Below are 13,785 nucleotides of genomic sequence, written 5' to 3'. Positions count from 1 at the left end.
CTCTGTTATAACCTACACTTCCTTCTTGTTGCAGAGCCTCAAGGTCAGCCAGGGGTGAGAACGTAGGGCCTTTTCAGGTCTTTTCTGAGTATACTCACAGCCCTGACGTGCATATAGCCCAGCCTGTATGTGTGGCCTTCTAGATTCCCAGGAATACGATGGAGCTTTCCAAAGCTCCCTGTGGGCATCTCTATTTCTCCAGATTTCCCCTTTAAGCTTTTTGGATAGCTTATGGTTTTCTTCAACTGTTATCTACCATCTTGGGCAGCCTCAGTGTTAACAAATTGCCTCTGATTGTTTTGGACAAGCGCCCCTCAGGAAAAGGCTGTTTGTACTGGGCAGGCCCCTAGGTACGTAAAATAAAGACATCTTTGTGAGTGAGGCCCTCCAGGGAACCACTGTGCAAGTCAAGCAATGACAGTTGAGAATTGGGGCTTTGAAGGAGCTCCAACCATATTCTGCCCCTGCAGCATCTCCTGGCATCTTCTGGGCTGCTGATTTTCACAGCGATAATGCTGTTGGTCTTTAAGGTTACAACAGAGGCTGAGAATGGGGAATATGGGAACAGGCAATTTAAAATGCCACAAAATTTGTTGTTCTTATCAGGGGATTTTCTTTAATCAATTTTTCTCAGATTTGAGCTCAGGCTTTGCTCTACAAGCCTTAAGTTACTTTCCAGAATTTTGAAACGGTGAATTCTGACCGTTTTTTCCTAGTATTTTCATGAAAGAGTGGCTTTCAGAGTCCTTACTCCATCATTTTTGCTTACTTATTCAAGTTAGTCTCTATATAAGGTCTGTATGTTGCATTTGGATGTTATGTTTCTTCATTATTTTTTAATTAGAAGTATGTTCTTCTCTCTTTTTATTCTTAATTATGTTTAATTCATTTTTCATTATAAGCACACCCTTCTATTTTTTCCCTTGAGATTTATTTGTTAAGGAAACTGTTTATTTGTCTAACAGGTTTTCCCATAATCTATATTTTTCTCATTACATTTCCATGATGTGGTATATTATGTTCCTTTGCACTATACATTTCGTGTGAATAGGTAGTTAGATGTAAAGGCTTGATCATATTCCAGTGTATTTGCTTGTTCTGGTAAGAGTAGTTTAAAGCTGGTGTTATGCATTTCCTATCACATCATATTAGGAGGCACATGATGTATGGTTTTCTGTCTTATTGTGATGTTATAGCCATCAATGATAATTAATGTATAAATGATAATATTATGTAAGTGCTTCATTTATCAGCTTGGATACTTCTATAAAGAAAAACTTCACCTTATAAACTATTTGGTTTCCCTGAAGTGTAATTTGTGTGAAAAGGCATGGTAAAGGAATTATTCTTTTGTCTTTATTTACCATTTTTCAAAATAATGAGTTGGCTTGTAGCATCCTCAAAATGTGACCAGTGATTTTTTTCCAGTGTTAGTATGAGCTTAAGGATTTAAACATATTTCATGTGATCTGCTCCATTGCAGTTATTATTCTTGTTAATGTCCAAATTGTCACATTTTTGCCCAGTTGGATACTCTTATGTTGACTCCCTTTCATGTAATTCCAGCTCAGTTCACATGACTCATGTCTTTGAGAGCTCCCGTACTTTTGTTATTCCATAGTGTTCTAGGATTATCTAGTTCATTTTCTGACCCAGACCTGGACGGAACCATTTCTTTAAAGACGCGCTGGTTCTTTTTAGTGGGAAATGGTATTTGGAGACACCCTATGGATGCATGGGTGTTCATTGCTACTGAGTTGGTTAATATTTTTTGGATTTTTAGGAGACAGGCTAGGAATAAATACTAGAGTGTATGTATATGTATGCAATATTGTATATTAATATATTAACCTTTTAATAAGTCTAATATATATTAGCTATAAAATATCATTATAGTATGTAATTAAATATTAATTAAAATGCAGGAAAACAGTTTATTTAATATCAATACTTTCTGAATTTTTGGGGAGTTATAGTGTTTTTCCCCAGTTTTATTGAAAAGTAAATGGCAAACATCACTGTATAGGTTTGAAGCATACAACATGACTTACATATTTTGTGAAATGATTACCATAGAGGTTTAGCTAACATTCATCTTCTCCTATGGATACAATAAAAAGAAAAGAAATAAGAAAAGGAAAAAGGAAAAAAAATTCTCCTTGTGATGAGAAAATTTCTCCTATATGTTCTATATCACCGTTAGCTATCGTCATCATGCTGTACATTACATCCCTAGTCTTAAATTTCTTGGAAATGGAAGCTTGTACCTTTTGATCACTTTCTTCCAATTCCCCCTCCCCTCTCCCTCTGTCTCCGGTAATCACAAGTTGGATCTCTTTGTCTATGGATTTGTTTTTTGTTTTGTTTTGTTTTTAGACTCCGCATATGAGTGGAATCATACAGTATTTTTTCTCCATCTGACTTATTTCACTTAGCATTATGCCTTCAGGGTCCACCCGTATTCTTGCAGATGGTAGGATTTCCGCATTTTTTATGGCTGAATAATATTCCAGTGTGTGTGTGTGTGTGTGTGTGTGTGTGTGTGTGTGTGTGTGTACACATACATTTATATAGACATAGACATAGACATAGGCATAGATTGACTTGTATCTGTTCATCTATTGATTTCCATGTTTGACTTTTGTAAATAATGCTGCAGTGCTCATACAGGTGCAGATATCTTTCTGGGTTAGTGTTTTCATTTCCTTTGGATATATTCCCAGAAGTGGAGTTGCTAGATCATATAATTGTTCTAGTTTTAGTTTTTTGAGGATCCTTCATACTGCTTTCCATGGTAGGTGTTACAATTTATAATCCCACCAACAGTGCAGAAGGGTTTCCTTTTATCCACATCTGTGCCAGCATTTGTTATCTCTTGTCTTTTTGATTCTGGCCATTCTGACAGGCATGAGGCGATGGCTCATTGTAGTTTTAATTTGTATTTTTCTGATGGCCAGGAGTGTTGAGAATCTTTTCAAGTACCTATTGGTCTTTCATATATCTTCTTTGGAGATATGACTATTCATGTCTTTTGCCCATTTTAAAATTGGGTTTTTATTTGTTTGTTTTGCTATTGAGTTGTATGAATTCATTATAACTTTTGGATATTAACCCCTTATCAGATATATGGTTTACAAGTATATTTCCCATTCCATAGGTTGTCTTTTCACTTTGGTGATGGTTTCTTTTGCTATGCAAAACCTTTTTAGTTTGATGTAGTCCCATTTGTTTATATTTTATTTTATTGCTTGTGCAATAAAAATGTTGACAAGACCCATGTCAAGGAGCATCTATTCCTATGTTTTTTTCCAGAGTTTCCTGGTTTCCCATTTAAATCTCTTACATTTAAATCTCTAATTCATTTCAGGTTAATTAAAAAAAATAATGTTTATTTTTGAGAGAGAGACAGAGATCAAGCAGGGGAGGGACAGAGAGAAAGGTGGGGAGACACAGAATCCGAAGCAGGCCCCAGGCTCTGAGCTGTCAGCACAGAGCCCGAGGCGGGGCTCGAACTCACAATCTGTGAGATCATGACTTGAACTGAAGTTGGATGCTTAACCAACTGAGCCACCCAGGTGCCCCATTTCAGGTTAATTTTTGTTAATGGTGTAAGGTATCGGTCCAGTTTCATTCTTTTATGTGTAAAAATCCAATTATTCCAACACGTTTATTGAAGAGACCATCTTTGCTCCGTTGAGTATCCTGGGCTCCATTGTCAAGTATTAGTTGACTGTATGTGCTTGGGTTTATTTCTGGGCTCTTAATACTTTTTGTTGGTCTGTTGGTGTTGTTGTTATTATATACCACACTGTTTTAATAAGTGTAGCCTTTTAAGTCTAGCTTGGAAATCCAAAAGTTTGATGCCTCCTGCTGTGTTCTTCCTTCTCAGGATTTCTTTGGCTATTTATGGTCTTTTGTGGTTCCATGTAAATTTTAGGACTATTTTTTCTACTTGTGTAAAAAATGCTGTTGGAATCTTAAAGGGATTGTATCAAATCTATAGATGGCCTTTGGTAGTATTGACATCTTAACATTACTAATTCTTCCAGCCCATGAACTTAAGATGCCTTTAGATGTATATGTATCTTCAGTTTCTTTCATCATGGTCTCGCAGTTTTCAGAGTAGAGATCTTTCACCTCCTTAGTTAAATTGATTCCTAAGTATTGTTTTTGATGCTATGGTAAATGAGATCAATTTCTTTACTTTTTTTCAGATTTACTTTTAGTGTATAGAAGTGCTATTGATTTTTGTATGCTAATTTTGTATATTGCAACTCTACTGAATTTGTTATTAGATCGACATGTTTTTGGTCATGTCTTTGGATTTTTGAGATAGTTGACACTTGAACAGCAATGGGTTTGAACTGCATGGGTCCACTTACATGTGCATTTTTGTTTTGATAAATACAGTCCAGTCCTGTAAATGTATTTCCTCTTGCCATGATTTTCTTAATATTTTCTTTTGTTGAGCTTACTATATTGTAAGAATGTAGTGTATAATACATGTATCATACAAAATATGCATTCATCAACTGTTTATGTTTTTGGTAAGGCTTCTGGTCAAGAGTAGGCTATTAGCAGTTAAGTTTTTGAGGAAGTTATAGGCAGATTTTTGATGGCGTGAGTGATCGGTGTCCCTAATCTCTGCATTGTTCAAGGGTCTTTATATAAAATCATGTCACTTGCAAATAGAGACAGTTTTACTTCTTCTTTTCCAATTGTGATACCTGTTATCTCTTTCTTGCCTTGCTACTCCAGCTAGCACTTCCAGTGCTGTGTTGAATACAAGTGGTGAGAATGGGAATGTCTGTGTTGTTCCTGATCTTAGAGGAAAAGCTTTCAACCTTTCACCATTGAATATGATGCTAGCTGTGGGCTTGTCATATATTGCCTTTAATATGTTGAGATATGTTCCTTCTATCCCTAATTTGTTAAGAGTTTTTATCATGAGTGGATGTTGAATTTGTTAGATGTGTTTTCTCTGTTTCTATTGAGATGATCATATGATTCTTTTCGTTTATTCTGTTAATGTGATGTATCACATTGATTGTATATCGAACCGTCCTTGCATCCTAGGAAAATAAATCCCACATGATTTTGGTGAATGATCATTTTAACGTGCTGCTGAATGTGGTATGCTAGTATTTTGTTGACAATTTTTTCATCTATATTCTACAGGGATATTGACCTGTAATGGATTTTTCTTCTTGAATTTTTACTTAGACAATTTACAAATAATGGCATTAAAAAATTTTCTTTCCAATATATATTTTTATATGTTATTTGTTTTCTAATTACATTGAGTAAGAAAGTGATCCCCAGAAGAGTATGGAAAAAAATGGTGACGATAATCCTCATTTTGTTCCTGACTACATGGAAATAATTCTAATGTTTCACCACTAAGTCTGCTCATGCTTCTGATTCTTTATTAAATTAAGGATGCTTCCTTCTATTCCTGGCTTTAGTAGGAATCTTATAATGTATGCTGAATTTCATCAAATACCTTCTTATATTCATTTAATGATCATAACATTTAACTTTTTTGATCTCTTAATATAACCAATTATGTTAACAAGTTTTTATCATGTTAAATCAATGGTTTTTAGCATATATTCTGTTTAGTCATGGTACATAATTCTTGTGATACAATCTGTAATTAATTTGCTTTGTTTTAGTTATTTTTATATCTATGATCATAAATAAGATTTGGTTCATCTGTTTATTTTTGTGCTGTGTTTGGTTTGGGTATCTGAGTTATTTTAGTTATATATTACTGAGAACCTTTCCATCTTTTTTTAAAAATTTTTTTAACGTTTATTTATTATTGAGAGACAGAGAGAGACAGAGCATGAACATGGGAGGGACAGTGAGAGGGGGAGACACAGAATCTAAAGCAGGCCCCAGGCTCTGAGCTGTCAGCATAGAGCCCGGTGCAGGACTTGAACCCACAAACCACGAGATCATGACCTGAGCTGAAGTCAGACACCCAAAAGACTCCACCCAGGTGCCCCTCAGTCTTCTTTTTATGTGCAACGTACCTATTTACTTAAGGTTTTCCAAAACTCATCCAGTAAAACTTTTTGGCCCTGGTCCTTTTTTTTTTTTTTTTTTCCAGTTTCTATCTTCTTTTGTAAAAAATGTTACTAGCTTTATAATATTGTATTTGAAAAGTAACTCATCAGTACATTGCCATTATACAAAAGTAAAAAAAATGCAGAACTATGGTCTTCTTCAGTAATTTCTGGAACTTTCATCCCTTTCCCCAGAGTTAACCACTGTCAACAGTTTGGTGAAAACTCTTCCATGAATTTAAAGGATTAAATAATTAAAATCTCACTCTGTTATTTTCTGGTATGCAATTGCACAGTGCTATGCATTCTCATATTATTATGTTTATACCGTGTTATTCCATGTATCCATATACAACACAATGTATTATAATATATACATGTATATATTGCTATAAGTTACATATACACGTGGGTGCCCGTGGGTGGCTCAGTTGGTTGTGTGTCTGACTTTGGCTCAGGTCATTATCTCACAGTTTGTGGGTTTGAGCCCCACATTGGGCTCTGTGCTGACAGCTCAGAGCCTGGAACTGTTTCAGATTCTGTGTCTCCCTCTCTCTCTCTCTGCCCCTCCCGTGCTCATGCTCTGTCTCTCTCAAAAATAAATAAACATTAAAAAATTAAAAAAAAATTACATATACATGAGAATGCGATACTTAAACACATGTACTTTATAATGAGTTTGTGTCTTACACATTTTTAATGTGGTAAATTATGCATAACCTACAATTGATCATGTTAATCATTTTTTAATTTTTTTTAATGTTTACTTATTTTTGACACAGAAAGAGACAGAGTGTGAGTGGGGGAAGGGCAGAGAGAGAGGGAGACACAGAAGCAGAAGCAGGCTCCACGCTCTGAGCCATCAGCACAGAGCCTGATGCAGGGCTTGAACCCATAAGCTGTGAGATCATGACCTGAGCAGAAGTTGGATGCTTAACCAACTGAGCCACCCAGTCACGTTAATCATTTTTAAGTGTATCATTCAGCGGCATTAAATACGTTCACGTTGGTGTGTAACCATTATTACCACCATCTGTCTCCAGCCTTTTTTATCTTGCAAAACTGAAAGTCTGTACCCACTAGACAAACAAGAACTCTCCATTGTCTCCTACCCCAACTCCTGGCACCCACCATTCTCCTTTCTGTCTCTGTGAACTTGACTACTCATACGAATGGAATTATACAATATTTATCCTTTTGTGACTGGCTTATTTCACGTAGCATAACATCTTTGTGGTTCATCCGTGTTACGCAGCATGTGTCAGAATTGCCCCCCTTTAAGGACGAATACTATTCCATTATGTGTATTTACCACGTGGTGTCTTTCCACTCATCTGCGGATGGACACTTGGGCTGCTTCCGCCTTTGACTATTGTAAATAATTTTGTAAACATGGGTATGCAAGTCTCTGTCTGAATCCCTGCTTTCAGTTCTTTGGGGTTTGAACCCAGACGTGGAATTGCTGAATCATATGGTAGTTCTGTATATAATATTTGGAGGAACTGTTCTTTCTGGTGGTAGAACCATTTTATATTCCCACCAATGGTTCATGGGTATTCCGATTTCTCTTCATCCTAAGGATTATTTTCTGGTTTTATTTTATGTTTTTTTTTATAATGGCCATCCTAATAGGTATGAAGTGGGATCTCATTGTGGTTTTGCTTTGCATTTCCCTAAAGAGTAGTGATGTTGAGCATGTTTTTATGCACTTAATGACCATGTGTATATTCTCTTTGGAGAAATGTCTGTTCCAGTCCTTTGCTCGTTTTTACATTGGGTTGGTTGTTCATTGTTGAGTTGTACAAGTTCTTCGTATGTTCTGGATATTAACCCCTTATCTGATATGTGATTTGTAAATATTTTCTCCCGTTCCGTTTTTACTCTTGTTCATAGTATCCTCTGATGCACAAAAGTTTAATTGTGATATAGTCCAATTTATTTGTTTTTATTTGTTGCCTGTGCTTTTGGTGTCTTATCCAAGAAATCATTGCCCACATATATTGTTTTTTAGCTTCCCTTTTTTAGTCATCAGTATGTATGTTGGCTTTTTTTTTTTTTTTTTTTTTTTTTGTATGTTGGCTTTAATTCCACATCAAGTCCTATAGCTTCTTATCTTTACTTTTATCAGGTGTAGAGTATTCCTGAGTATGTGTGTATCACTGATGTTTCACCTCTGCCCTTAATAGTGGACATTTAAATAGTGTTCATTGTTTTGTTTTGTTTTGCACCTATGTATATTAGGAACAAACAAACAAAATCTGGAAAGAATATTTATCCGAGTGTTAGAGGTGATAATCTCTGGGCAGCAGGATTAGAAATGGTTTTATCTCCTTACTTGTTTGCATTTTTTTTCAATTTCCCGTAATAAACAGGTATTTTTATGTAATGAACACTTACAGACAAGTCAGCAAACATAGTAACATCCTTTGATCCAACCATTTTGTCCCAGAATTTATCAAAAAAAAAAAAAATGTGTTCTCTGGAAGTTACACAAAAACAGCCTGTGCTCTGAGTAATTCATATCAATGATAACAGGCTAATATCATGGAGTAACAGACTTAATGTTCAAATGGGGGACTGCTGGGGTAAAATTTTATACATGAGCCCAGATTATCATGTAGCCGTGAAAATTAATTTCAGAATGCGTAACAGCATGGAAGAAAAGAACATCTCTAAAGACTAGGATTTCCACAAGGCGATTACCTAGGCGAGGGATCTTCAGACTTTTTTCTGTGAAGGGCTAGATAGTAGAGAGATTAGGCCTGTGAGCCTTGCTCTCTCGCTTACAACCACCCAATCCTGCCTTTGTGGGTAAAGGACATAAGTGAATGAGTGTGGCCAGGCTTAGCCCGAGGGCCCTAGTGTGTGGCCCACCCCCCATCAGAGCACTTGAATGAGGCCTGGAGATGGAGGCTGAACAGGTGGTAGCATTGATTTTAAACTTTAATTTAGTCTTTTAAAAATGCATTTAAGGGGCACCTGGGGGGCTCAGTTTGTTCAGCATCCAACTTCGGCTCAGGTCATGATCTCGTGGTTCTTGGGTCCGGGCCCTGTTTTGGACTTTGTGCTGACGGCTCAGAGCCTGAAGCCTGTTTTGGATTCTGTGTCTCCCTCTCTCTCTCTGCCCCTCCCCTGCTTGTGCTCTTTCTCTTTCTCCCTCAAAAATAAATAAGCATTAAAAAAAAGTTTTAGGGACGCCTGGGTAGCTCAGTCGGTTAAGTGTCCGACTTCAGATCAGGTCATGATCTCACAGTTCGTGAGTTCAAGCCCTGCCTTGGGCTCCACACTGATGGTGCAGAGCCTGCTTGGGATTCTCTCTCTCTCTCTCTCTCTCTCTCTCTCACTGCTCCTCCCCAACTCGCTCTCTCTCTCTCTCTCTCTCTCTCTCTCAAAATAAATAAATAATAACTTAAGAAATTTTTAATGCATTTAGATAAAATTATGAGTAGTATTAATATGCCTTCCACACAGTAAGTGCTTTCCAGAGATTGCTTGATAATAAGACAAAAATGTGGTTAAAGAACCCTTTGCAAATACCCCCAGTTTTCACTGACTTGCTTATGTTGTTAGGCCTTCCACGCACAAGGTTTACTGTATTTGTCTTGTGTTCTTTCCCAGGGGAAGAAAATGTGATTGCTGTTCCTTTAGGCAGTCGAAGTGTAAGAATTACACTGAAAGGACCAGCCCATCTTTGTAAGTACAATTTAATCTTGACATGTTTTTATTTTCTGATAGTTTATGTAGCCAAAACAAAAATCTTCCATTGTGTTCTCAGGTCGGTAGGCAAACGTCTCAAGGATTTTGCCAACCACTCTGAAATCGTCTCCATCACTAGGGAATGATCAATACCCTGAATTTTTCTGTTCTGCCCCAGTGCACGGAAATATACCAGTCGGAATTAATCCCCTTGTGGGAGAAGAAATGAAGTTACAATGAGGATAAACTATTTTTACATGGAGATTAGAATGGGGTTCAAGAGTTTTCTAGAAATTTCAACAGTTTGGGACAAAAAGAATTTTCTTAAACACAAAACCATATCAGTGATTATGGCTGAAAAGTATAAGCTTTGTTGCTAGCACATCACAACATCGGGTCCGGGGCGGCGAGAGTAAACACTGGTTTCCCAGAATACTGAGTTTGAAATGATAGAAGATTGCCGCTATATTGTTTCTTTGGCCAAAGTCAGATGGCATCTCCTCTGTCTTTGTCTTCTGTTCTCTTAGGACCTAAAAGAACAGGAAATACCGAAGTTTGCTTTTCTCCCAAGGTCTCCTTGTGGCCAGAGGCAGGACTTCCTCAGTCTTATTCTCAGGAGAATGGGTTTGTGCCAAGACTGGCTCCCTGGCCTTGAGGAAGCTTACTGAGTTCAGCAATCTCTTTCCTTAAAAGTACAAACCAGTATTTATAACTATTTTACAGGTACACAAATCAAGGTCCACTGGATCCAAGTGCTACACAGTTTTTGCCTTTTTTTCTTCCAAGCCGCTGTCCTAGATTTTTGATTATAAAATTTTCTCTGGGCCACAAGCATCTTACATCTTTGGTAGCTTTTAAATGTGTGTGTGTGTGTGTGTATTTTGAATTCATGCAAACCAGAAATGTTCTCTGAGAAAAGGTGATGTCAAAATGTTTAAGTAAACATGTTTAGGATCACCAGTAATATAGATTAAAATCTTGAAAAGAAAAAAACCCAAGAAATTCTGCAGTACATTATGATCTAAGTCAGAGAAGCAAGAGCATATCTTTGGGGCAGTAAGGGTGAATAATTGTTTGAAAGGTTTTTTTTTTTTTTTTTTTTTTTTTTTACTCTTAACTTCATTTTATGAATTATGACCAGAAGAGTGTGACCAATATTTTTTAACTAAAATACCAAAATGTTTACAATCATATAATGGTTACTTTATTCAAGACTTTCTCTGCAAGGAAGCATCACAACATTCTCTCAGCTTCTTTTTAAAATGGCTTACAGCCTAAAGCTCTTGATGAGAGTAAATCTTCATCCTCACACATGTGAACTTGGTTTTTTGAAAACAGGTAAAAATCATTCAGGCCCAAGTCTTGTGGATCATTTGAGGGATCCCGTTGTGATTATTCATAATAACCGTAAAGTGAAACCAGCCCAAATGTCCATCACCTGATGGATGGATAAATAAAACGTGGCCTATGTAGAACATTACTTTGCTATAGCAGACAACGAAAGACTGACCTGTGCTACAATGTGGATGGCCGTTGAAAACATGTGAAAGAAGCCAGATACTAAGGGCCACGTGTTATATGATTCCATCTATGTCTAATGTCCAGAATAAGCAAATCTATGGAGACAGAAAGGAGACTGATGGTTGCCTGGGGCTTGGGGGAGTCAGATTCGTGGGGAGATGGGGGCATGACTGCTCGTGGGTACAGGATTTCCTTTGGGATGACAAAAATGTTCTAAACTTAGATCATGGCGATGTTTTCACAACTCTGTGAATGTACTGAAATCGTTAAACTACAGTTTAAATGGGCAGATTTTATGGCATGTGGATTTTATGACGTATCAAAAAGATGTTTAAAAAATCTTCAGCAACTGGGCCCAATTTTCTCATGATGCTTAAGGCAGTTCCCCAAAATTCAGCTGCAAAAAGCAAAAATGGGTTTGTAAGTTCCAAAACCAGAATAGGTAGACGGTAAACAGAATAAGTAAAAATGAATACTTTGAGGGAAAATATTCATTTACACGCAAATATGTTCTGGCATACTAAATATAGCTTTATACTCAAAACTGGCACTGTTCCAAGAACAGGGCTCAAAAATGTTCCCATTTCTCCCAAGGTGACAGAGCTGTTGTTTGGAACATTTCTCCTCCTGAACAGTCTTGCAATTGACTCTGGAAGGGTTTCTGAAAATTCTCATTCTCTGCTGATGATTAGAACTGGCTTCGTTTACAAAGGATTTAGTTAGCATTTCTGAACATCTAAATATAGAAGTGGTTTTATTTTCTTGATTTATACAACTGTTTTCTTAATTTTTTATTTGAAACAAAGATACATTCCTGAAATAAAGCTTACTTTGCTGAAATAAATCATTCTTTGAAGATCTGCATTAACTACAACCTTCCAAAAGGCTACATCATTAAGAACTGAGAACACTCAGTAACGTTAATGTCAGTCTCTTTGCTGTGGAATGGAATTTAATTACAGAATGTCTGTCTTACCTACTGCCTAGAGGTGTTCAGATCCTAAATTTCCAGTCCTGTCCAAAGCCTGGCCCCAACATAGTCCCCCATTTCCCTAAAACATCAAAAATGGACGCAATAAAAGGATTCCTGGGAAGGAGATTTTATTATAGCAAAGCTTTGGCATTAAATGTGTTTGACTAGCAGTAAATGTGAGAAGGCATGGTGCCATAAACTGAAAACCTGCATTATTGGTAAAAAGAATCATTTTTGACCATGTGTAGACATGTACAGTTGACCTTGAACAATGTGGGGGTTAATGGGACCAACCCCTGCACAGTGGAGAATCTGTGTCAAACTTTTGACTCCCCCCGGATTGAACCACCAACAGCCTATTGTTGAGCAGAAGCCTTACTGGCAACTTAAACAGTTAACACATATTTTATATATTATCTGTTTTATATACAGTATTCTTACAATAAGGTCAGCCAGAGAGAAGAAAATGTGATTAAGAAAGTCTTAAGGAAGAGAAAACACATGGACAGTACTGGGACTGTGTTTCTTGAAAATAAATCCCTGTGTCAGTGGACCTGTGCGGTTCAAACCCGTGTTGTTAAAGGGTTGACTCTAAAAATACAAGCGTAGATGCATAGTGACCAAAGGAAACGACTAGTGAGTCTGGTCGCATGTACTCTAAATGCAGCACTACTCGAAACCCAAGTTTGATGTATTTCTGACTGCCGTAGCTGTGTGAACGCTCAGTATGTTTACCTAACGGGACTTTAGTGGCCTTGGAATTTAAGGAGACCTTTTGAGGATGGTTAGCAGAAGGCTAACCTCTTTTGAAAGAGAGATGCCTGGACTGGTGCTTCTCCGTGCACACCCTTCCGCTGGAAGCAGCTAGAAGCTTCCATCATCTCTGTAGATATCTCTCTGATAAACAACTGGAATGAATCAGAATATTTATTTATTTATTTATTTATTATTTTTTAGATGTTTATTTATTTTGAGAGAGAGACAGTGTGAACAGGGGAAGGGCAGAGAGAGAGAGAGAAAGAGAGAGAGAGAGACAGAATCGGAGGCAGGCTCCAGGCTCCGAGCTGTCAGCACAGAGCTTGACATGGGGCTGGAACTCACGAACCAGGAGATCATGACCTGAGCCAAAGTCAGGTGCTTCACCAGCTGAGCCACCCAGGTGCCCTGGATCAGACTATTTACAGGCACCATCATAGACTTGAGCTGTGAAGATTTGGGGAATTTGAAAGCATCTTGACTTCCGATTCTCCTTTTATCTGTTGGAGACCGCACACCATCTTTTCCTTCACTCTTCTCTGCAACCCCCCACCTTTTTAAGCCTGAGGAGGAGAAAGAAGTCAGCGGTGGACAGCAGGGCCGAAGGCACACACCCTCTGCCTTTAGTGGTGGGTATGTTTAGGGGCTTCCTGGTCTCCACCCAGGACAAGCCCTCTTGCTGCAGAAACCACGGAGGGGTCCGGAAAAGCTCTATCAGCCGAAGGGCCGTGTGCATTTCTTAGTAGCCACGAATCGTACATCATCACA

The 13,785-nt window shown here is 37.6% G+C and overlaps 1 protein-coding gene across 3 annotated transcripts in view; it reads left to right on the top strand.

The window, feature by feature from the left end:
- The window catches only part of ADAMTSL3 (ADAMTS like 3), a 350,523-nt gene that overhangs the window by 177,058 nt on the left and 159,680 nt on the right, over nucleotides 1-13,785 (top strand). For all 3 annotated transcript variants that reach the window (XM_053888620.1, XM_053888619.1, XM_053888621.1), the window contains one exon: nucleotides 9,690-9,764. In XM_053888620.1, coding sequence (XP_053744595.1) covers nucleotides 9,690-9,764 — 75 coding nt within the window. The remainder of the gene's footprint in view (nucleotides 1-9,689; nucleotides 9,765-13,785) is intronic.

This window comes from Panthera pardus, unplaced genomic scaffold (assembly GCF_024362965.1).
Source record: "Panthera pardus isolate Hobbes unplaced genomic scaffold, ASM2436296v1 HiC_scaffold_23, whole genome shotgun sequence".
NCBI classification, from domain to species: domain Eukaryota; kingdom Metazoa; phylum Chordata; class Mammalia; order Carnivora; family Felidae; genus Panthera; species Panthera pardus.
The sequence above is the reverse complement of the archived record's forward strand: the minus strand, read 5'-3'. Positions and strand labels throughout refer to the sequence as shown.